Genomic DNA, 21,562 nt, shown 5'->3' with positions numbered 1-21,562 from the left:
AGCCACCAATTTTCCTTAAATTTACCTTTTCTCCAGCACAGTAAATAATTCTGGAAGAAGGAGCAGCTCATCCATGCTAACTGAAGGGAAGCTTTTATCCCTAATTTTGATGGACAAATTGACAGATTTGGATGGCAGGACCTAAGTGCAATTGTTTGTTCAGTTAAAGAATGTAATTGCCTCAAAAAAAAAGTTTATGGACCTAATTGCAAATGGGAGCCAAGTTCAGGAACGTTTACAATAAATAACCCTTTGTCAAATGAAGTTTCTTGTTTTGATCTAAATGTAACAGGCATCCTCGACCGTCAGATTCACATACCCAAAAACTCAATCCCCCGATTAACGGTCCATGACCATCCCATCGAGTCCTTCTGGATCTCCACAAAGTATAAGAATAAGACAAGCGTTATCAAAAGAGATGATTGGTCCACCAAAGCCGCTTGCGCCCGCGCCACAGAGGATAATTACCCCAGCAACCCCCATTAACAACACGCGAAAATTTCAAAATACCAATAATACCCTCAAACCAGATAGGTATTTACAACTAAAGCGGCGTGTTTCGTTCCGTATATTTTCATTTGGGCGGGCAATAGGCTTTAGGCTTAATAGCTGTAGATAGAGAGAGAGAGAGAGAGAGCTCCTTCTCCTCCTTGAGCTCGCTCTCTGCTTCGAGGTCTTGGCCAATGCCGTTGGAATGAATGTGAAATGGTGCTATGAATTCATGGCCTCTTCTCACTCATCGCTGCTTCACATTCATTCCTTTTCCCTTCGGAGAAGCTTCAGATTATTTGCCAGAAGCTTCTCAAGCATTCAGAGTCCAAAGAAACTTGATTCACTCCGCTTTTCTCCAATTAAATCCCCAAAGGTATTGTATAAATCTCTGTTTGTCTTTGACGAGTTCGTGTTCGAAACGGTTTGAGCTGGTACTGTTCTTGTTGCTTTAATTTAATGTGACAATTTGATGGAAGACAACCCTTTTGAGTACGAAATTTAGGGTTTCTGCGAGTTTGATGCATGACAAGTTAGGTTGGATTTTGTGATGTGTGTGTATATGCACATGTGTATGCTTGAATGTATGCTAATTGGTTCTTGGGCAAGGTTTTGAATTTTCACAGTGCATGCTGATTCATAGTCTTACATAGTGCGTGGTTATAAGATTTTGTATTTATTTTTAACTGGATTCCTTTCCATATTTTTTTAGGGCTACTGTAACATATCCTGTAGTTTTAATTCGGCTTTACCGGGAGTTGTTCGTGAGAATGGGGATGCTGCATTTTACTCTAAAAGTGAGCAAGTACTATGCGGAGATATGCCGCTAGGTTCAGTCAAGCAAGAAGAGAAAACAGTGAACAGTAACCCTTCAGATGGTAGAGTCATGCTCATCGATGGCACATCAATCATTTATAGAGCGTACTATAAACTTTTAGGTATGCTGTACGTTCCTTCTGTTGCTATAAGTCAAGTGATTTTCTTCACTTTGGAATTGGAATCAGATGTGTTGTTTATTGCCTACGTTGAAACAGATGCACTGCTTTACTTTTTATGAACTTTTTAGCACATCTACTTTGGTTACTGGAAATGCTAGCATTTATTTATTATTCACGGATACAAGTGATTTAAGATTTAGAAAGCTTCAAGTTTTTGGAAGCTTGGCAGTTTGGAGGTCCCTGTGTTTCATTTTATAGTAGATGTTCAATGGAAGACATTAGGGTCGTGCAGACATTTCTACAACTATCTTTGACATAGCACGTGGAACCTGAAACGACAAGAACATAAGTGAACTTAGTTCTATACAAATTTAGCAGTTGGGTGGTTGACTAACTCACAATTATTCCTCAACACCAATGTATAATCTTGTTGCGCCTTGAAAGATTATCCATGTTTCTATCTGAACTAGAGTCACTGATCAATAAAATGAATGTCGCTTTTGGTGTGTTTACCCGCATTTGGATAAGAAAAGAAATGTCACTTTATGAGGTACAATCTACTGCCAATGTTTTCTTTCTAGAAAAGCCAATATCCAGTCCTTCTTTGATGCCCCATGGTTAATTTTAACCTATGACATTAAATTCTTAGATGATGAACCTCCAAACCTTTGGTCAACATCTGTCTGATCTCTTAATCTTCAAAAATAAAACGAAGCAAAATAAAAAACTGATAAACTTTGATGTTATACTCTGACAGAAACCTAACATACAGATTTTGATTATTGTTTTCTGAAGGCCTTCTTGCAACTTTTGGATTCTACGTTTTTATTTTTTTATTTTTTTATTTTTCTGTTCCGTGTTTCTGTCCCTCTGACAGAAACCTAATTTTCCATGCTTTTTTGTTTCTGTCCATCTGTTCTGTGTTTATGCAATTTCGAGTTCTCTCTCTCAATCTAAAGCAACTTACATGTTTAACTTTGTATCCTTTTTAGTCATTTTCCTGTCTACTGAAGTCAGTGTTTACTTCTGAAAATGATTTAAAAGTACCGGAAAATTAGAATTTTAAAGATTTTCTAAGTTATGTGTGAGGCTAAATTTATGGCAGAATCTGTAACATCTTATATGCACTTTATTAGAATTGCATAGTTGGCCTATGATGCATGATATCCACAAAATGACATATGCACAATATTTATATACTATGTTAATTCTATACTCTGATGATTTCTGCAAATTTTGAACCTTGCACAACAAGCTGCTGCCCTTTTGAATTTTTAACAACACCATTAGCAAGAGGATGTTTCTATCCAGATTTTTAAAAAGCATTTGCCAATTTCCTTTTTTATTTCCATCTGCAAATTTGCCAAGAAAACGTTATGCTTTAGGGTGATATCCCTGACAATATGTATTCGGAATCCTATTTTGTATTATTTTGTATTTTTCAGAATTGGTTATAAGAGGTACCACATTTGTAACAATTTCAATTGTATGGTAGTTTGCATCTAGAGGATACAAGTTAGTTTTAGTCATAAAATGCATCCAAAAATTAGCTCATCTGAATTTCATTAATCGTTTGGTAGTATAGTACCACTAACCATTGCTTTATTTATTGAGAGTAGCAAAGTTGCACCATGGCCATCTGTCACATGCTGATGGAAACGGAGATTGGGTGCTAACCATCTTTTCAGCACTTTCTCTTGTAAGTGATGTTTATCTAAAAGGTTTTTTTCGATTGCTTGTTTTCGTGTATTTCTAATAACAGACCTTATGTCATTCTCATTCTCAGATGCAAATTTATATGCTTGCGAAAGTTGTGATTTCTCATAGATGATAAATTATAGATTTAGCGCACAAATTACATTACTTTTTGTGTGAATATACGATTGTGTGATCAAATTTCAATTATCATTGTTCATCTTTTCTATTTGATCCCTGAATCCTGATTTGAAGAATAATAAATAGTAGTCCATTATTTTAATTGTGGAAATAATTTTTTTTCGAAGAGAAACAAAATTTTATTACAACAAAAGGCAAAGTACGAAATTTTTGAAGGAAATAATGTTTATTGTGTAAGTTACCAAATGCAATTAACCCTTAAAGTCTTCTTGTTACAATTGCCACCGAAAAAAAAATTGAAAATTTCCTAGTTCAACTCCTTTTTCACTGGTATCTGCTTCCTGTTAACTGGGTATATCTTATTTAAGATTGCACTGCATGCTCTAAGAAGTCTTTATGGCTGGGTTGAACCCAAACCATTAGTAAAAACGTTTTCTTTAATCATTTGTAATTTCTAGGTCTAAAGGCCTTTTTTATTATTGATTTTCTTGCAGATAATTGATGTGCTGAAGTTTACCCCTTCCCATGTGGCGGTATGATTTCTTCCATTATGTATGTATACCATCATATCTGTATTATCATTCCATTTCACTCATAATATCTAGCAGGCATGTTATTGTTTTGTTTTGTTTTCTTCATTACTATTTTTAATGGGTTGGATTGCATTGTGTTTCTTCTTGGTTGGTCTGGTCTATATTCATTTGGTTAGACAAACTTAAAAATATTAGTGATGCAAAACTGATAGGGAAAAGAGAAGACAGAGAAACGAAAGAGGGAGAGAAAGAGAGGAGAAGAAGAAGAGGGGAAATACTGGAAGAGAGAAGACTAATTGCGAAGCAATTGGATTTCAATATTTCATAACTCAAGTGTGTCCGCCTGTTTATAAGGCCAGTCTGAAAATCATAACAAAATCAAATCCTTTAATCAACTTCTTGTTCAAGTTAATTAGCTCCCTAATCCAAATCAACTCAATTTAAAATCCCTAATCAAATCCAGTCAACCAAATTCCTTAAATTATGGTTCTCTTCATTCTCCATCTTGTTTCCATTTATGCGGTTTCAAATTTATTTCAATCATCATATAAGATGCATGTACTGTTTCTACCAAATAGTTATTTTATAAATAGGACATGCAGCCAGTATTCTTTGGTTTGGTTCAGTTCTTGAGTATTTCTGAAATTGTCCTTAACTTTTAATTGGACGAAAGTACTTATAATATATTTTTTTTCTTCTTTTGTTCATCCTTTTATGCAGGTGGTGTTTGACCATGATGGTGGGTTACAAATTTTTGTCCACTTCATTTTGTACTTGATTTGCTTAAATGTTGTATATACGTGTACTGTACTAAATGCTCTACCTTTTATCACCATTTAGATCTTTTGAATGCTGTATACGTTGGGTTTAGCTTGGGTACTCAATATGTAAGTGGGGCAGGGTGTTTCCTTCAGAAGCAAGATTACCTATTCATATGTCTCCCAAGGTTACTTAGGTTGTACAGAGCGGTTTTGCAGGACATGCCACTGCTCTAGATCTTTAGGAAAACATAATTACAATAAATCTAGTGGATTTTCCCCGTCAAAATGGGCCACTTTGTGTGAGGTTTCTTTTTTTCTTGGTTCCACTTTTCCTGATTTTTCAAATCTTTTCAGGTAAATACTATAATTTATCTGTAGATAAAAGCAGCTAACGATGATGAGGGAAATGAAGAAGTCGAGAGAAATGAACTAGCCACTTACTGCTAGGAGTTGTAATGACAAGGTGGACGAGGAAGTCAAATTTAGGAACTAACAATCATTGCATTTCAAATATCCTCAGAATGAACTGCAACTTCAACCATAGGAGCCTTTTTAAGTCTAGATGGCTATTTTTCACTGTATAAAGATTTAGCTACTATCTGCAGATTTACGTATAATGGCTTTTGCCTTATTATTTTGATGGTAGATAAGTGGTCAAACTTCAAAATTAACGCACTCAGACCTCTTTACAGATGGAAAAATTTCCATATATACTGTGGTGATTTCCCCACTTCTTACTCTGTTTATTTAATAATTTTTTCTTCTTGTTTTTCCCAACGTTCCTTTCACTTACACCTTCTCTTTAGCTCTCCATCTCTCATGTTCACAAATATTTGCACTGATAACTAAGTATATTTTGTATACATCATGCAATGGTGGTAATGGCTTTTGGTCCTCCCAGCTATTATTATCTAAGATCTATGATTTTATCACGCATAGGTTTATGTGAACATGGTGTTTGAAGTGCTTATGAAATTGTCTCAAGAATCTAGTAGAATGATTAGTGATAATTAAGTTTGAATGTAGAAGGTGCTCCTTCTAGGCAGCATATTCGTGCTAGATTGCGCTTAGGTGCATCTTATGTTTCATATAATACCTACTGCATACCGGGGCTATCATGTAATGAACTTTCTGGATAAGCTTCAAGGGCGTTATGCCAAAGTAGCACTTTATGATCCAACTAGTAAACTACATATTCCCAGAGGATCTTACTTCTGATGATGCATAATGTCTCTTGGTTTTTATGTAATATGCCACTGTAGGAGCTTATTGACTTATCTATTTTCTCTCATGCATCAATAAGTAGTTAGATTAGTTGAACATATATTATGCATTTCTGGAGGGTGAAATCTCTATTTGAATGATAGATTTGGATAAGAATCTACAAACAGTACTTTGTTCCCTCTTTTTTTTGGGTGGTTAGAGAATACAAAGAGCCAGAGTTGCTCATTCAATCTTGTGCAGAAAAACGAGACTATTCTTTTGAAAATAGTCCAGTAATGGTTTGTGTTCAGTGGTTAGGGTGCTCGTATAATATTTGTTGCATATGCTTCTAGAAGGTATTATCTAAATGTTGATGTTGAACACTGTTATCTAGTCTCATACCTTTCTTCCAGGCACTGGCTAATTATGGTTACAAGATGCTTTGCTACGCATAACTATTTTTCCAAGCCTAATTTTGATAAGACAAACCTTCTCTTTTCAGGAGTTTCATTTGGTCAAACTTGTATTTCATCCAAAGAAAATGTTAAAGGAAAAGGTATGTTTAATTTGTTTATTAATTTTTCTCAGTTTGTCATATGTTGGAGTTGAGAATGTGAGCAAATCCGAAAAAGTAAATCGTGGTGGTTTGTAGGTAGGAATGTGTACCTGGAAAGCCTTGTGAGGTTTATGCACAATTACTTACAGGATGTTGTATCCTGTAATAATACTCTATATAATATGTTAGACGTGCAGAGTTTACCTAAATGATAAGATACAACTAATGTAGTCATCAAGTACCTACCATTGTTATATGACGACCCCAAGTTACCTCCTATGTGCCAACATGAATATCAAATTCAAATGCATATGAAATTTTTATATATATTTATAGGTATTTTAAAAGTCTTGGAATTTTTTAGGGAGATTCACTATTATACCCAATATAGGAGCCCAAATTATAAAAAAACCCTATATGAAATGGACTTTAGAAACACATCCAAAGCCCATTTACAACATAACAAAAAGGCTTTTAACTTCTTTTAAATTACAAAACTGCCATTGATTTCTTAAAACAAACCCAACCCCAAAACCTCATAAAAAGGCCCAAAACACTCAATAGGCAATCAAAGTAATTTAATAATCAAAATTAAATTCAATAGGGCTAGCTATCATTTATTGGGTTTGTTTATAGAAATTAAATGGTGTAAGGTTTATCTATATTATTAGTGCTAAGAATGGGTATATGACTAAATATCTCAATTTTTTATTGTACCAATTGTTGCTTTCTGATTGCAAATATTTTATTTTTCTGTTACGGTTATTCTGTTAGAAGGCGTTACCCACTCCTGCTCCTATTGGCTGATAATATCGGTGTATTGGCCGATGTTTTCGCCATCGGATTTTATTAGCTTCGTATAAGAAAAACTTTGTGACACTCGATATAGAACTTTGCAAGAGTCAGTTTCTTAAAAATATCTATAAGAATGTACAAATATCTGAATCTTGTACCAGTTTTCAAGTTTTGGGTTCATTAAACAGGCCCATAACGGATTTCCTAATTCTAGTAAGAAATCTTGCGCGCACCTTTCCTCCTTACCCAGAACTGATTTTCTCAATCCTGAGTGGATCTCTTTGGTATCTTGACGAGCCAAAACACAACAGCGATGACTCAAATTTATAAAGAGTTTCAACCTTTTCTTTTCATTCTGTTGAATATTAAAGGTCCTTCTAGAGAAGATTTGCCTATGCTCTTGAAGTTTCTCTTCGAGAAATTTAGGGTGTTATTCTTTTAGTGCTTCCTTGTTTTTGTTTTCACTCATTGTCATTGGTGGAGCAAGTTTCTGGTTGGCACTTGTGCCAACGATAGGTTTCTTATTCTAAAGTTTACAAGTAAGGATGGTCAATGATAATTTCAATTGAATGTCACTTATTTTCCGCTCCCTTTTTTTCCCATATGGTGATGGAACAACGAGTATGGTACTATAGATGGTTAATTGAGACGTGTTTTTCTCTGTTACCTTGTACATTCCAGACCTGGATGCCCATGTCCATGTAACATCTGTCTGATCTCTCTCTCTCTCTCTCTCTCTCTCTCTCTCTCTCTCTCTCTCTCTCTCTGGGGCCCTCTCTATCCCTTTTCACTTGTGGGGATGCTGAATATTGAATTTGGAATTTACTGTTGGGTACTGTATATGTAAAATCAGAGACGTACTTTTCACTGTTGTTTGTTTATTTTCTAACTTCTTCTTAAATTGGTCTAGGGAAAATATTTTGTTTAGGGCTTATTTTACCTCTTTCTTGATCACATTTCTGACTAGATTAAATCAATTTTTACTGTGGTTCAATGCCCCAACTACCTTCCTTTGCTTTTAATTACCCTTATGTGCCATTTATCTCTATTTAGAGTGGCATCTTATTATATATGTCATAGATGCTCTTAACCATAGTCTTACCCTTTGTTTTCCTCCTTTCCATTTATCTTTCCTGTGCCTTGAGCTTAAAGTAATTTACATGTGTGAAGTTTTGACTTTAGGATATATTCTGACATCCTTGTTTTCCCTTTTTATTCCCCTTCTCTGCCCAGCATGAATCAGTTACTTTTCTTTCCTTATTTCCATGATACTGCTTAGAGTTGGGTGCTTGCTGAACTTAATAACTGTTTGCAATAAAATTTGATGTTTTAAAACTATGTGCTGGCTAAGAGATATGATCCATTATCCGTGATTCTTTTTCACGAGGGATGTGTTGTAATATGATCTTTATTTATCTGAAGGGCTGAATTTTCGTCATACTTTATACCCTGCATACAAGAGCAATCGCCCCCCTACACCTGATACCATTGTCCAAGGCCTTCAATACTTGAAAGCTTCCATTAAGGCTATGTCCATTAAGGTGATTGAGGTAATAGCTCTACATCACAGCTTTATATGACTAGTTAACCCTGTTGGTTGTGGTGATTGATTGTGAGCTGCTCGAAGGCAGGTGCCAGGTGTGGAAGCTGATGATGTGATTGGAACGTTGGCTGTTAGGAGTGTTGATACTGGGTACAAGGTTAAATTCTGAAAAGAAACTATTTTTGAACAATAAATGGCATAGTGGGATTATGTTTAGTTTTTGATAATTCACATAACGGGATAATGGTATAAAAAGTTAAAAGAATTGTATGAATTCTTTAATTCTTCTCTGTTACGTTTTTATTGCACTGACTTTTTAACAGGTACGGGTTGTCTCCCCAGACAAAGACTTTTTCCAGATCCTATCTCCTTCATTACGTCTTTTACGAATTGCTCCACGTGGCTTTGAGTAAGTAACCCTATACTTCATAGCTTATACTCTTAACCTGTTTGATTGTATTTAATTTATGATGTTCATTCAATATTGTTTAACATATTCTCCTGCTCTTTTGACTCCTTGCATTGATGCATCTTTATGCACTTGAATAAAGTTGTAATAATAAAATGGTTCAAAATGATATACTTCTAATCATGCTTCTTATTTATAAACCCAATTTCATTAAATTTTGATTGCAGCTCTAAATAACCTTACACCTTGATTTGCTGTTATTGATTATGAAGAATTGTTACATTGTGTTTCTAGAAAATGTCTTGTTGGTGCTATATTTGTAGAATAAGAGAATCTGGGTGCTGTGTTCATGAGGAGTTTCTTTTCTTCCAAGGCCTATTCTTGGAAACTAATTGATGATCCTCCACATAAGGTCCAGGTTCTACCTTGGGTTATTGCTCACGAGAGGGTGAATGCCTGTGACATGGTGCAGAGGAAACCTTATTGGTACCTCTCTTCTGTTTGGTGTGCAATGTGGAACAATTGTTTGAATCATTTAATGCTCCATTGTCCAATTGTACATGCTTTATGGACAAGGCTATTTAGGAGACCAGGTTGAGTAGTCAACATGGCATACTGTGCGGCATTACTGTTTGAGAATCCTAAGTTTTTCAGAGTGAGGAAAACGGGCTTGGTGCTTGGTAGATGTAGTGTACTGGAAATTTTTTGGGTTGTTATGATGCCAAAAAGAAAAAGAAAAAAAGAGGATTCTGTAGTTGCGAAAAGGGAGGATGTGGATTTTTTTATTATTGGACATTGTTCGTTTATGGGCATCCTTGTGGGCTTTAGGTTCTTTAGATTTAAAGGACTGGTCCTTTCAGGCTATTTATTCTAACTGGGGATGCTGTTAATTAATTTTGTTCTCATTGGTTTCTGTATTGTTGAATCTTTACTTGGGTGAACTCCAGGGTGCACCTTTCCCTTGTGTTCTACGTTTGCGTTTCTTGTTAAAACAATAAAAATTGAAGTGTGAAACTTTGTAGGCATAATTTTCATTTATTTTGATTGTCTTATTTTTTATTTATTATTTGGCTTAGTAGAGTTTGGACTCTGATATATGTTTATTGTTTTCTCAGTATGGTTTCATTTGGCATGGAAGAATTTGCTATAAAATATGGAAGCCTTCAACCTTCTCAGTTTGTTGATGTGATCTCACTTGTTGGTGACAAATGCGATAATATTCCAGGTTATTTGCTTTTCATTTTCTGAAAATTCAAATGAAATAGGAAGAAAAAGATATTACATTTTTCCTTATTTAGTGTGAAAAAATGCATAAAAATATTAATGTCTAGTATTGAAAAATGACGAGTAATTATAACCATGCATCTCTTTCTTCCATATTAACAATGGAAATGTAAGAGAGCATTTATTTAAGAATATTGTAATTAAGTTCGTTTTGAATGAAGGTCCTAGATATCTTCGTAAATTCTCTTGGCATCGTACTGATGACTTGAGAGAGAAATCTACTTTCATTCGGGGGAAAAATGGAGCTCTATTGAATGACAATGGCTTGTAATAACATTAAACTCGGCTTGGAAAAGGATTCTGGAACTCTTAACCAGATTTCTCCTTTATATTTCTGAGAGGAAAAGGAGCATTAAAGTTTGTCTCTCAAAACTTGGTTGTTATAATTGCAGGAGTTGATGGAATCGGAAACGTTCATGCTGTGCAACTCATCACTAAATTTGGTGCGTCAATATACCATCCTTTTACTTTCATTTGGAAATGAACTCGCTTGGTTCTAGCAGTATGGAATCTTTCATGAGGTCCCAGCTGCTTAATGTGTTGCTGGGCTGTATCTACCTAGGATTCTGAGAATGAATACACCATTCTATTAATGTGCAGTCCTCTTGCTAACTGAAGTAAAGCTAAATTTTTACGATGTTCATACTCTTTTTCTAGTTTACCGTTTTTTCCATCAAAGCAATATACAGATGTCTTTTAATATACTTGACTGTTTACAGGTCTTTCTATGTGCACAATTTTCTTCTTTGGTCACCTAAGTTTACATGTCTTTTTATAAACTCAATACTTTTCCTCAGTTAATTCCTTGATACAGAGACAGTAATGCTTAATATGCTAATAATAAATCTCATTTCTGTGGACAGGCACATTGGAGAATCTTTTGCACTGTGTTGATCAAGTTGAAGAGGAACGAATCAGAAAGGTAATACCACAGTAATTAAATGCTTTGTACAATAACATTTCATTTGTATATCAGCTTTTTGATGATAAAAAAAGAAAGAAAAGCTAGTATAATTTTAGGGAGATAAGCTGAGGTGGAACTAAGCTAGGAGATTATTTCTGATTGGTTGACCCTGTTGGCACCATCAATCAGAGTTTGAACTCTTCTAATGCTTCAGTTTGTTTTTCATGTGCACAGAAAAGCTTCCTTGGATTACTGAGGATATCATACAATATTAGAAACATATTGGTTGATATAGTATAATCATTTGATATTGTTGTGTCAGAAAATTGATAAATCCAAATTAACAAAATAAAGATATATGGTGAGATAAAATTTTCTTTCTGAAGAGAAACAAGATAACTGCAATTCTTGGATAAGGAATCCACCACTGAGTTACAAGAAAAGAATTTAAGTATTTTTTTTAAACGGGAAAAAAAAAAAAAACAATAAAATATGACATGCAGGGTGTAGCAAAATTTATAGTCAGACAAACTGTTTAGAACTAATCCTGGTAGCCACAGGGTGTATGCTTTGCTGCAGTATTATAGATTAAGTGTATGCTTTATTGTTATTGTTAATTTTTTTTTTTGTTGTCCTCCTTTGCCTTTAAATGGCATGGAAAGACATTACCTGCAAGCCAATTCATAAGTGTTCAGAACTTATAATGGCTAACTGACAATGCTATGCCTGGTTTTTCCCTGTAGATCTTGATAACAAGTGCTGATCAGGCTGTCTTGAGCAAGAACTTGGTAATCATATCAACATTCGCTTGATGTATTTTTCTGTTCTAGCATTCTTTCTTCTTCTTATTTTTATTTTTTCGGTTTTGGGTTTCTTTGTAGGGGAGGGATGGGAATGGGGGTTTCCTATTTAAATCACGTATTTATCATAAATAAATAAAAAAGAAAAAAGATACTGTTTTGTTCTTTCATATATATATATATATATATGTATTTTATGTTAAGATTGGTTACACGCTTCTAATCTTGACCGTTGGATTGCATTCATTAAATGTGTTGGTAGTCTCTTAGATGCAATCTAATGGCCGAGATTAGGAGTATGTAACCAATCCTTAACTTAAATACTTATTGGACAATGTCCCTATATATAAGCACGTATTTATCTTAAAAATGAAGTGTTAGAAAGTGATTTTTTATTTGTTTTAATTTCTGATAAATCAGAAGAAAAGAAGAATGCATTGTAAATTTGGAATCTGTTATAATCACCTTAGAGTACATTCTTAATGTATGTTTGTTTTTGTGAGGGATTGATTGATGTGCCCTTGTAAAACATCCTTATGGGGCTACAAACAAAGCTGCTCATGAACTGCGCAAGCTTGGTTTTTGAAAAAAGCCAGTTTTATTATTTTTTCTGTTGAACTGCCAATTCAAGTTATAGCTTCCTTCCAAAGCTTGAATCCATACATGACCAGTCTCAGCCGTATATATTAATCTTCCAAGTTTAATCTTCACAAGCTTGTTTGTACAGATTGACTTTTTTCTGGTTTGAGTAACCATCTATTTGATGTCATTTTCATTCATATGGCTAGTACTGTCTAACAACGTAACATTGTTTTGATATGTAATTGCTCTATATAATGACAGGCACTATTACGTTCTGATCTTCCATTCTACATGGTACCTTTCACCACAAATGATCTGGCATTTCAAAAGCCTGAGGTTTGTGCAATTTTAATAATACAAATCTTTTTCAAACAAAAAATTTGGAGTACAGTTAAGACAAACCCAAAGCAAGTCATCTGAATACATCACTTTTCTTGTTTGATTCCAAATAGTAAATTAATTGACCACACTTAATTTGTGGTTTAGTGTTGCGTAATATCTCTCTACTTAGTTATCTTCAAATTTTAAGATATCCTTAGATGTTGCTCGAATTATTAACAGCTTCCAGAAACCACTAAGCTTATCAATGTTCAAATTATATATAAAAATACAAAACGGTTGAATTTCATCTATATCCTGCTTAACTAATCTAAACATGAACACGTGCGGTTAGTATGCAAAACTAAATCTTCTTACAACTGACACGATAAACTAATTAATGTTTGTGCTTGTTCATGAGTATTGATTCAGAATTTTGGGTGGTTACAGGACAATGGGGAGAAATTCACGAGCCTCTTAACGGCTATAAGTGCATATGCGGAAGGATTTTCAGCTGATCCAATCATCAGGAGAGCATTTTACTTATGGAACAAACTAGGAAAAACATAATCAAGTTTTATAGGTTTTCAATGGGTCATAGTAGTAGGAAGCCTATGCTGGTTGCAAAAGTCAAAAGCACCGGAAATGCATCAACTTCGTATGGCCTATAGGTTCAACACCGGCCCTCATTTCTCATAGCAGCTTTATGTTTTGTGTGAATGTTATCATGTATATATATAGTTCCTAGTTCTTCTAATTAATTTAAATAGAAGAAAAAGGATTTGAAATTACTTGGGGCCAATGATGCTTCAATTCTCTCTCTCTCTCTCTCTCTCTCTCTCTCTCTCTCTGTGAACAAACCAAGAGCCTTGCAGCCCCACTTGGACTGTTTGAATTTTCTTCTTCTTGTGCTTGTGGGTTTGTGGCGGTGATGGGTTTTGGGTCATTTGGGACTTGGTGTCTTTTATGTGGGGGAGAAGAAATTTGGGTGTTTGGGTGGATCGGGGGAAAATCTCCTCTCTGAAATGATGGAAATGACAATTTCTAAAAATAGAGGCATAATTAAAGTAGCACCGTAACAATTTAGCAATATGCGGGACGAAAAGTAAAGTTTGGTCTTAGTCCAGGGACTATTGCTACAATTTAGTCATAGTAATATTTGTGCTCAAATGAATTTCATCCTTGAAACTGTTTGTAGAGAAGGGTCTAGCTTTATTATGTTTTGTTCCTTCTGTTGGTACTACGTACGTTTGTTTTTCGGGAAAAAAAAAAAATCAGAATTCCATTAATCCAAACAAACCAATACAAGTTTTAGTTATGCATATAGTCTAAAATATCGATAATATTGACGAAATATCAAGGATATTATCGTTTTTTTGAATTACGGATATTTCGAAACGTATATCGAGAATATCGACGATAATATTGGAAAATATCGACGTCGATAATTTCGCTCACACTTCAGCAATATTTTGTTATAATATCGCTATAATATCGCTAAAATATCGAAAATATCGATGTAATGAAAAAAAAAAGGAAAAAAAAAAGGAAAAAAAAAAGGGAAAAAAACACAAAGGGGATTCAAGGTGTTTCCTCTTGTAAAATTAGTCATCCTTGGTTTGCTTTGTATTGTGGCGTCCAAGTGATAAGTTCTTTTTTCTTCTGAATATTGAGACATGGACAGGCACGGAATGATGGACCTTACATTTCTTACTTTGACAAAGTTCACACATGTATATCATTAATTTTTTTTTTTGGGAGGTATAAAAATGAGACTCTTGAAACCAATTTCTTCTTAATTTGTATAAAAATGGGGGCCATTCTGCACTGTTTACTCGTAGAGAAAGAGGCAAGGCTCTTTTGTCAAGTTAAGAAGATGATTTGTTATCTATAACTTCGGACTCTGTTGGAGTGGGAAGTAGTAACTATGATTATACTCATAACCAACCATTTCCTTAAACTTCATATCTCATTCCTTTTGGGAAGGAATCGAGCAGTTCATGGAAAGAATCCAAGACTCAATCTTCAAATGATTTTGCTCATGGACAGCGTCAACCAATCTCGGATCCATATGGGTGGCATGTTAACAATTACATGCAAAACTATTTTGGGGATTTATCATTTGATGACTACTCTTCACAATACACTTACTTTACACATAGAGATGTGAAAATTTTGAGCCTCATAGGAACTCTATGTGGTACTAAGTCACTTATGTATCTTACCATGCAATGTATAAAATGTAAAATATTGTAGTAAATCATTATATATAAATGATTGTGGTGTGTTTAATCTTCTTTCATTAATTACTACATATTTTCTACACTCACAGTGTTTGTCAGCTCGTTATATAATCAATTTAAATTAGTTAAATCCATCATGCAATGCATTTCCTTCTAATTTTTTGTGATAAACTAATAGATAATTGACTAAATAAGCATCCTCCAAAGTTTCAATAAAAATTTTCAAGTTTTTTTTTACAATTTTTGTGGTTTTTATTCAATTTTTATCGATATTGATAATATCCCGATATTTCCATCGAAATTTCTATGTTTTTGGACTACCGATATTTCCGATATCACCGATATTTTAGACCTTGGTTATGCATTAGAGTGGCCTTGTTAAAACCTTCCTGAAGAAAACCCAATGAGACAAAACTTCAGATAAGAAAAAGTGCCACACATGCCCATAAAGCAATCAAACAAACAAGAAAATCACACAACAGGACTATCACACCCTGCGCATAATCCATTAGCCATGGGGGCCCAACATCCAACCAAAAACCAAGTCCTCCATGACGGAGACTAAACTTGGCCAGCTGATGAGCCACCATATTTGCATTTTTGAGAGATATGTGAGACCACCACTTGTGGTGTCGAGTGCAGATATCTTCGAATCTCATCAACTAATCCACCCTCTTCCACAAAACACTCATCATTTGAGTTCACTAGCTTGACTGCTTGGAGGCTATTCGACTCAAGAAGCAGTGCCTCGAACGACGCATCAAGGGCAAAGGACAAACCAGTCTTCGTGGTGTACAGTTTGGTAGCCAACACGGACACCAGACCAAGGGCCCTCATAGCCATTGCACCTAGTGACAAAGCTAGAATTTTATGTGTGTGGGGGCCTCTTACAAATTATAAAGAACAAAAAATTCAAACTTACAATACATATGAAAAATTTATATATATTTATATCACATATGTCAAGAATTATATTGCTTATTGGTTGCAATCATAATTGTTCTCAAGATAATTTTTGGCAGCTTTTATTCCTTACACATCAAATAAGAAAATTTGATTTATGGGATTTTAGTATGAAGTATATATTGACTTAACGAGCGATCATTTTTAGCTTAAATCGTATTTTACACTAAAACCAATTTTTCATATTTTGATTTGGTGAGAATATGATTTTCTAGTATTTTTATTTGAATCCAAATAGGGAGTACTTCCTTATTTACATTGTAAACTTAAGTAAATGGATTAATATAAAAATAAATGAAAGTAAAAAGACATTTACTTAAATACTGAAAATAAAGTAATATGTACACCTGGAGTGCACCACCACCAGTTGAACAAAGGGGCAATTTGAAACACCTCCTTGTGCCTTACTAGGTCCGCCACAACACATATGAGTACATATCAAAACGTAAAGTATTTGAAATAATATACATAAAAAACTTGAGTGGGGGTCTGGGACCACATTGGTCCCAGTGTGGCTCTACCCCTGACTGCACCGCTTAAGACACCACAAGAGTCACAAACAACCACACCAACCCCTCTGGCACCATCTTGTAACTCAATCACATCACCAACATTAAGTTTGTAATAGCCCAACAGCAGCGACTGCCACCGTACCATGGGACCTGGCAAAGAAGTTCTCCTATGAGTCATAACCTAGATTTCGAATTCTTTCCATTTACTTTATATGTTTTTTTTTTAAAATTGAATTGCATGTATCTAATTTTAATTATATCAATGTGTTTGGGCCTAATTTCTTCGCGCTAGCCCATCTGGCTATTGAGCTAGATTAACGGCACTGGTTTGGACTCTATTTTACCAAAATTGGGAGCCAGCCTAGGACATTTCAAAGGCCCAAGCCATTTCAAAAGAAGAAAAATGGAATGAAACCAATTACAAAATTAATCTTCACAGGATAAAGGTTAATTGCCATTAAATGGTGATTTATTCTGAAAAAAAAGCCAAATTTAGTTGGTTTAATTCATACCCAGCTTCTAGATTATTTTCCTAAGGGTTCAAGGTTTGATCATCACCGTTGATTATCAATTCAAAATCAAATTAGCAGATAAAGGGAAGGAGTCTTTCTCCTCAATACCCACGTGATTCCAATGACAAGATGCCAACAAGAAACAAATAGAGGATATCTAAGGGAGTTGCTAGAAAGATGAAATCAAAAACCACTCCCTATACTCATGAAGGTCTCGTTAGTACCAATTCAGTTTGCAAGGGATAGACAATAAGTAGGAGAGTTGGTTGTCAAGAAAGTCAAAACTGATCATCACAAAACTGACTCTTGACGTGGGCTTTTCTTGTCAGAATAACTACTACCCTTTAAAGAATCATTACTCATGCAGATTTCCTATAAATATAGGAGGATGTGAATCGGATCAAGGACGGCAAAAAATTCAATCAAGACAAAAACTCTCAGTCATACAGACAAAAAAAATCAAGCAAGATCAGACGATCCCAAAAGTCTCCAAACTCAGAAACAATCAAGCTATCTGGTTTGTAAAAGCCATCCAGCTTCTAACAAAAGAAGCAGAACTTAGATTTCTGACTTCAATTCAGTTCAAAGAAGCAGTTCACAAAGGAAACGAGATTTCTCTCGTTACAAATTTGGTTCAGAATAGGTGAATTAAGTGGAGTTCAAGTTTTTCATAATATGAAAAACTCAACAAATTTTCAGAGACATCGTGATGTCACGGAATCACCAGAATAGCCTCAGGTGACCCCTAGCCAAGTAGAATAGGTACTAAAGTGCCATTCTAGGTCAGCAATTGCCAATCCAGCCACTTCCAATCCAGTCCAGATCGGAGAGTTTTCAGTTCTGCCCACTCAACAGGCCTCTCCATGGCTAAATCTAATTAAAGCTCTGCCAATCTCAACACTGGTATCGATTTTCAGCTGATCCCTATTAGGTGAAGGTTGATAGGAGCATATTTATGCGACTTTGCTATCTAATTTCTTTGCATTTACTTACTTAATTCCCATTTATTAGAGTGATTTAGCTTATTTTCGTACTGTTGTAGGTCTAGATGGCAAGATTGGCAAGAAAGGGCATTTTAGAGCATTTTAGAGCAGTTTTGGACTCGGAATGGATAGCATATGCATGGGGCAAGATGGATGGACGTTTTTGAAGTTCAAAGGGGCTAGGAATGTGCTAAAAAGATGGGGAAATTAATTCAAGAATCAGCTTCTGGGAAGAAAAAAACCCTAATTTATTTTATTTTATTTTACCTTATCCTAATCCTATTCTACCTAAATTCCAGCAGGAAAATGGGGGGATTAATTTCAGATTAGGAAACATCTTTCCTAAAAAGGTGGCGCCTGGGCCGTATCCTTATTCCTAAAGAAATCTGCCAAACAAAACCCTAATTTCGTGGGTTTCTGCTGGGCCCTTTTACCCCATATCTACCACATATATAAAGGAGGGGTTGCCGCATGAGAGAGTAGTTTTTGGTGCCGTCGCGAGAAAGGAGAAAGAGAGAAGAAGAACTTGGAGCCGGAACCTGCTGCATCCATTGGGGTTTTCAGAGTTCTTCCCTTGATTAGTTTAAATGTTTATTCTAGATTGCTTTTCAATTATTATGAACATGTGTGACTGAATTTCTTCTTAGTTAGAGGTGAATTCGAAGCCATGGACATATGTTTTATATGAATTGATTACTTCCAGTTATGGTTTCATAAAGGATGAATGTGATTTACTTTTCTGTTTTATTGAGGACTTATTCTTGCATGTTTATTAAGGATGCATACTTAGTTTGTATGCAGGGATTTGATGCTAGAATATAAGGGAATTTCACCTAATCGTTATGAACTTATATTCACAAGTAGTAAAAGTCACTAGTCATGATTGCATTAGTAAATTCCTGGCAGGTGTATCATGCTTTTCATAGTTACAAATGCCTTGTTAGGGCTTATGATTTTCATAGAACTTAATGATCTTTGATACGTATCTCTATCATGCTGTTCATATAGGGAACTTGATAAGGATAATTTGATTGCGTCGCTGAGTCCAATTCAATGAACTTAGGAAAATCTGAGAGTTAATCAGTGCATTCACAATTAATTTGTGGCATTGTCATTCATACTTTATAGAAAGAGTAACTGGAGATCGATTTGTGTGCATATGTTCCATGTGTGGAGAAGAATCCTCTAGCTATCCCTTCATCCATATTTCATTCACAACTTAGTTGTTTGCTGCTGTCAGTATTACTTTAGTCCAAATCGTTCAAATTCCCCCCAATCATTGTTCCCTTAACTTAGTTTTCAGTTGAATAAGTGTAATTTGTGTTGATTAGCATCCATCCTAATTCTCGGAATAGAACGATCCCTACTTACCTGTACTACGATTGCATAATTTATAGGGTTTAATTTGTGCGTTAGTTATTTCTCACGCCAAATTTTGGTGCCGTTACTGGGGATTAGCAAAATTGCTAATCTTCCCCTTGTTTTCGTTTTTCTTGTGTTTCTGATTTTGTTTTGTTTTGTTTTCTTTGTTTTAGGTAATAGTTTATGACTCGAAGTTCACACCCTGTTCGTGCGCACATATTGGACTTTGACGACGATTTCGAACGATTTGAGAAGGAAGAGGAAGTAGCCAGAACTCAATCCCTCTAGTTCTAGTTCCGAACCTGAATCTGAAGCTGAAACGGACTTGGAAGAGGAACAAGACATGGCTGCAGACAATCGAACAATCAAGGAACTTTCAGCCTCTAGATTGGACAATGCAGTCCCTCTTTGCATTCAATACCCTGGGGCAGCTGTAGGCAAGACCGATGAGTTTGAATTGAAGTCGAGTTTGCTACATCACATTCCCAAATACCATGGGCTGTCCATGGAAGATCCAAACAAGCATTTGAAGGAATTTGAAGTAGTATGTTCAAGTATGACACCCATTAATGTGGATGGAAATATTTTGAAAATGAAAGCCTTCCCATTCTCTCTTATGGACAAGGCTAAAGATTGGCTCTATGAACTAGCACCTGGAACTTTTACTTCTTGTGAAAGTATGAAGAAAGCATTCTGAGAGAAATTCTTCCCAACTTCAAGAGTCATTCTTTTGAGGAAGAAAATGAGTAGAATTCAACAAGGCCAGAGAGAATCCTTTCTAGTGTACTATGAGAGTTTTAAGACGTTAGTTGCATCCTGCCCACAACATCAAATGAAGGAAGAGCTTTTAATTCAATATTTCTATGAAGGACTACTTCCACTGGAGAGACAAATGCTTGATGCCTTAGCGGGAGGTGCTTTGGTTGACAAAACACTAGTTGTTGCAAAGATCTTAATAGCAAACCAAGCTTTGAATGCACAACAATACGAAGGAGTTAGAAGGAGAGATCATACACGGCCAAGTCAAGTTAATGAGGTAAGTGCTATATCGGAACTTCAATCTCAAATGGCTAATCTCTCTACTCTTATTTCGTAGGTTGTTGAAGGATCCAAAGTGCAAAGTACAGCCACTTATAGCGTGTGCTCTATGCATGGACACCCCACTGATCAATGTCCTCAATTAATAGAGAATGGGGGATGGGAAAGTGCCAATGCCGTAGGTTATCAAGGCCAAAATCAACCTAGGTATGACCCATTTTCAAACACCTACAATCCGGGCTGGAGAGATCATCCAAATTTGAAGTGGAGGGAGCCTCAACAAACTCAACAACAAGGTGGATATAGACAGCCGCCTCCGGGGCTCTATCAAAGGCCGTTCGCACCACCACAACCTCGACCACAAACTGCCCAATCAAATTCAGGTTCGCCATTGGATAATGATAAAATGCTTCAAGTACTAACTTCTTTGACTCAGGGTTTACAAAATTAAGCCAAAGAGATGAGCGAAGTGAAGAAGCAAATTGGACAGATGGCGGAATTCATGGGACAGTTTAGAGAAGAAGGCAAACTACCTAGCTCAACCATTGTCAATACAAAAGGAGGTTTTGAGACGGCTAAAGCTATAATCTTGAGGAGTGGTAAAGAGATTGGAACCAATCCCAAAATTTCCAAACAAAGCCCAAAAGAGAACGAAAAGCTGCTCAAAGAGAAGGAGGTGGACAAAGCCACGGCAAGGGAGGAACAACCCTTGCCGCAATCCCCCAAAGCTCCTACACAACCAGACTCAGGTAAGGTTAGGGATGGCAACGGGCCGGTTAGGGGCCGGGTATGGCAATACCATCCCCGTCCCCACTCCCCACCCCGTCCCCGTCCTCGCCCCAATCCCCGGTTTAGGCTTTTCGGGGAATCCCCGTCCCCGTCCCCGTCCCCATCCCCGTCAGGGAAGTGTCTCCCATACCCGCCCCAGTCCCCAGTTTTTAATAAGATATTTCTTGTTAAAATAATTTTCTAAAGCACAGTCACATCATTGTGAAATT

The 21,562-nt window shown here is 35.7% G+C and overlaps 1 protein-coding gene across 3 annotated transcripts; it reads left to right on the top strand.

Annotated features, from left to right (window-relative positions):
* LOC18791113 (DNA polymerase I) lies at positions 583-13,760 on the top strand. Of its 3 annotated transcripts, XM_020555468.1 has the most exons (16): positions 583-865; positions 1,202-1,427; positions 3,047-3,126; positions 3,758-3,796; positions 4,517-4,535; positions 5,204-5,275; positions 6,263-6,316; positions 8,534-8,661; positions 8,743-8,811; positions 8,978-9,063; positions 10,179-10,288; positions 10,740-10,790; positions 11,211-11,269; positions 11,995-12,039; positions 12,895-12,969; positions 13,402-13,760. In XM_020555468.1, exons 1-16 carry the CDS (start codon positions 695-697, stop codon positions 13,519-13,521), a joined length of 1,404 nt encoding a protein of 467 aa, XP_020411057.1. In that variant the 5' UTR covers positions 583-694; the 3' UTR covers positions 13,522-13,760. The 3 variants fall into 3 exon arrangements, with proteins under 3 accessions (XP_020411057.1, XP_020411058.1, XP_007224936.2); XM_020555469.1 differs by lacking the exon at positions 5,204-5,275; XM_007224874.2 differs by lacking the exons at positions 5,204-5,275; positions 6,263-6,316.

The sequence above is a fragment of the Prunus persica genome, chromosome G1 (genome assembly GCF_000346465.2).
Source record: "Prunus persica cultivar Lovell chromosome G1, Prunus_persica_NCBIv2, whole genome shotgun sequence".
Lineage (NCBI taxonomy): Eukaryota > Viridiplantae > Streptophyta > Magnoliopsida > Rosales > Rosaceae > Prunus > Prunus persica.
This window is presented reverse-complemented; position numbering and strand designations above follow the sequence as displayed.

Excerpts from the sequence above, each read along its gene's own strand:
- LOC18791113 (XM_020555468.1), top strand. The coding sequence starts at position 695 with ATGAATGTGAAATGGTGCTATGAATTCATGGCCTCTTCTCACTCATCG. Across the intron at positions 10,289-10,739 it reads CAAATGCGATAATATTCCAG|GAGTTGATGGAATCGGAAAC; the intron begins GTTATTTGCTTT and ends TTATAATTGCAG. Across the intron at positions 12,040-12,894 it reads CTGTCTTGAGCAAGAACTTG|GCACTATTACGTTCTGATCT; the intron begins GTAATCATATCA and ends ATATAATGACAG.